Source organism: Charadrius vociferus, unplaced genomic scaffold (assembly GCF_000708025.1).
Source record: "Charadrius vociferus isolate BGI_N301 unplaced genomic scaffold, ASM70802v2 scaffold1025, whole genome shotgun sequence".
In the NCBI taxonomy this organism is placed as follows: Eukaryota; Metazoa; Chordata; class Aves; order Charadriiformes; family Charadriidae; genus Charadrius; species Charadrius vociferus.
Window position 1 is genome coordinate 29,756 of NW_009648262.1, and position 3,583 is coordinate 33,338.

The 3,583-nt window shown below is 36.8% G+C and overlaps 1 protein-coding gene across 1 annotated transcript in view; it reads right to left on the reverse strand.

Moving 5' to 3' along the window:
• The window catches only part of LOC104285986 (probable global transcription activator SNF2L2), a 44,498-nt gene that overhangs the window by 26,778 nt on the left and 14,137 nt on the right, over nucleotides 1-3,583 (reverse strand). The window contains exons 8-11 of the mRNA XM_009884513.1: nucleotides 2,875-3,005; nucleotides 2,613-2,673; nucleotides 1,189-1,289; nucleotides 709-856 (exon numbers count right to left, since the gene is read on the reverse strand). Coding sequence (XP_009882815.1) covers nucleotides 709-856; nucleotides 1,189-1,289; nucleotides 2,613-2,673; nucleotides 2,875-3,005 — 441 coding nt within the window. The remainder of the gene's footprint in view (nucleotides 1-708; nucleotides 857-1,188; nucleotides 1,290-2,612; nucleotides 2,674-2,874; nucleotides 3,006-3,583) is intronic.

Sequence of the window (3,583 nt, forward strand, 5' to 3'; positions counted from 1 at the left end):
AGGAAAGGCTGAGGGACTTGGGTCTCTTTAGTCCACAGAAAAGAAGATTGAGGGGGGATCTTATTAATGCTTACAAATACTTAAAGGGAGGGTGCCAGGGGGATGGGAGCAGTCTTTTTTCAGTGGTGCCCAGCAATAGGACAAGAGGTAATGGGCACAAACTTGAGCATAGGAAGTTCCATCTTAACATGAGGAGGGACTTCTTTACTTTGAGGGTGGCAGAGCACTGGCACAGGCTGCCCAGGGAGGTTGTGGAGTCTCCCACTATGGAGACATTCCAAACCTGCCTGGATGCCGTCCTGTGCAACCTGTTGTAGGAGACCCTGCTCTAGTGGGGGGGTTGGACTAGATGATCTCCAGAGGTCCCTTCCAACCCTGACCAGTCTGTGATTCTGTGAAGGTCAATGTTATTATTCAAGCAGTATGTATGAAATTGGCTTGAAATAGAAGACTACATTAATGATCATCAATTTCTAGCCTAATAGATATCTTGTCTTTCTGCACGCATTTTCAGTTTGTCATTTTCAGTACTGTAATGAAATATTTAGCATAAGACAAGTCTTAAATGTTTTAACATGCTTTACTCAATGAAAAGTATATTATATAGGAGCCTGGCCATTATTACGTAACTGTCAGCTGTAGAGCAGGGTATTATTTTGAATAAAAGGCTTTGGAACTACTTAAGCTAACTCCAAGTATATTTCTTACCTGATAATGTTTTAGTGTACCATTAATAAGAAGAGAAGACTGCTTCTCCACCCTCTCTACGACTGCATGAGCAACAGTGTAGTATGACTGAGACCCTCTAGCACTATATTGCATACTGTATTCATCATCCACATCTTGTTTGGCTGTCCTGGAAAGCAGACAAAGAATAAAGGTAAATTCCCCCCAATACATATATTTTTCAATATAGTTAACTTATTTATACAAGCGGTAAAGAGGCAGTAGAAATCCTCAGCTGTGGGAAGTTCACCCTTAAAAGAACGCACATTACTTTTTAAGTATTACACAAGTAGGTCATATCCCTTCTCCTGCAGGTGCATGTCATGGGCGCTACAACAACCAGCCACTCATGGTAATCTAGAGCAAGCTAATTCTGAGACCCCTGATAAGAAATCACCATTCAGGGGCAGAGGGGGAGGAGAAGAGAAAAAGGAAAAAAAAAAGGCAGAATACAAAGCTCACTCAATGATTTGTTTAGCATCTTTCTCAGAAACTTCCTCGCTGTTAGGATCCAGAAGTATCTTCTCATCTGCTTCTAACCTACTTGATTCTTCTTCATCATCCTAGAGAAGATGGAAAAAGGATAGGAAAATGTTGTACTCGCCAATGCAACTTTAGCTAACACTCAGATATTTATTAACAGCTTTCATTGAACAATGCTTTGTACTGACAGGAACCTGAACCAAAAAGTTCAACTGACAGCTATCTTGATACACTGCAACAAAACAAAAAAAAATTATATAGATTAACTAATAGAAAGTCACAACACTTTAAGAAAAAATATTTTCCTTTTCAATGTTCTCATTTATAAAAAACTTACTCTGTCTGTCCTGCTCATAGAGCAGACTGATATTATGCATATGTTTGTATCATATTCAAGATGCACAATACTGTAAGACAGCTTAAAAAAGCTGGCAAGAGCTCCTGCATTCATGCTGGTTTAAGCTTCTGGTTTATTATTTTTTTTAAACAGATTTTTTTTTAATCTTTATTTATAGTTTCCCTTCTAGCTACAGTTGCAATGAATGACAAATGGGTAAATTTTTCAGATTTTACTGGGGGATCTCTAACAATGCTTGAACCATTTGAAGAAAAGGATGTTATGGAACAATTTAAATTCCTAACAATCAACCAGAGCAAAATATTGCTCTATAATATTGCATCTATCAAAGATAATATAAGCAGACAAATGCATGTACCTAACTGTCTTATTACATTAGCCCTATTTCATCCCTACTTAAGAATTACCAAGGAAAAAAAACCCACAAAATGACCCTGAAAACTTCCAAATGCTGATGTGGAGCTGTAAAAATGAAAGTGTATTCTAGCAAATGACCCTAATAAACCGTTGCCATTTTACTGACTCAAAACACCCGAGTCAGAATCGCACCACAATCAATAAAATTTGTCTTTTCTCATCCTCTCAGTAGGCAATACTTCAATGTTAAGACTAGGTAAGCATTGCTTTCTGTAGAAAAGTATTACATAATGGATACAAGACGCATCTAGAAGATAAAAGCTGTTAACTTCATCCAGCACAAAGCCACCATATGTCCTTTACAGAGGTGTATTTTAAAATAGGAACCTGCTTGCCTATTCTGACATGATTATTTCATTATTTTTACTCTGATGATATGAGAGTAAAACAAATTCTCATTTCCCTTCATTCAGATTATCAGGTAGGCATTTACAGCACATATAAAAGACATGCTATGAAATGAACATCACTGCAAAAAGGATGTATGTTGCTGTTTGCATTATGTTTAAAACAATTAAGACGCTACTGCTTTTCTTCAAATCTATGAAAAAAGGAACACACAGGAAAATAATGTGGACTTTGCTCTATTGCACTACTAAAAATGAAATTTGAAGAAAAGCATACCTACCTCCTCCTCATATTCAGAGCCACTTTCATCTTCACTGTCTGACCTGGGAGCAACTTCATAGCTGTACAGAGAAAACAAAAGAATATGAATTAGAAATACAAAAGGAGGAATGGAATAGATTCAATACATTTCCTACTCAACTTACAAGTAATAAATTAAAAGGCAAATGGAATAAATAAAAAAGACAGTTTCATCAAAAATAACAATACAGTTGACGCCCCCCTAATAATAAAAATGCCCCAATGGTTTGCTAGCTACTTACCCAGGGTTCATTTCCAACCAAGCATCTAGCTGACTTGCTTTTGGTGCTTCTGGTCCAAGAAGAACTTTGCCTGTTTCAGTGTGAGTCACTTTGACTGGAAGGTCACTCATCTGACTGCTCTCATCTATGGGCTAAAAATTCAGATGAATTTGCCACAGTTAATGGAGAGACCGAACAGCAACTGAAAGTTATGACTGAATAAGTTAATGTGTTACTGAAGCCTCAGCTTCCCATAACGCTACCAAGTCAACACTAAGTCACAGTATTTCTGTGTGTAACATATCTCTACATTTAATATCCACACATGTATCACAGTATTCCAAGTAAATGAATGAGAGCAGTGTGGAAAAGAAGTAACTTGATCTCTCAGAAAAAAGAGAGAAAGTATATTATGCTTACAGTCCTTTCACTCTTGCTGCTTATACTGATGGAGATCTGTAAGAAGAAAAAACATTGAGCTTTAAGCCTTTTTCTTTCTTTATGGATGAAGAAATGGAGCTATAAGATTTTAATTAACTTTTAAAGTAAAGAAAGCCTAGCTAAAGATTCGCTGTCCTGACTCCCTTTCACTTACTCTGGTGCTCAAACAGAACAAAATTATGTCTCTGATGCTTCTTTGGCCTGCTCAAACCACAGATTTTCTACTTTACAAACTATTTTGTCTAAATATCTTCTTTTTAATAATAATTGGCACAATAAATAACTCTTT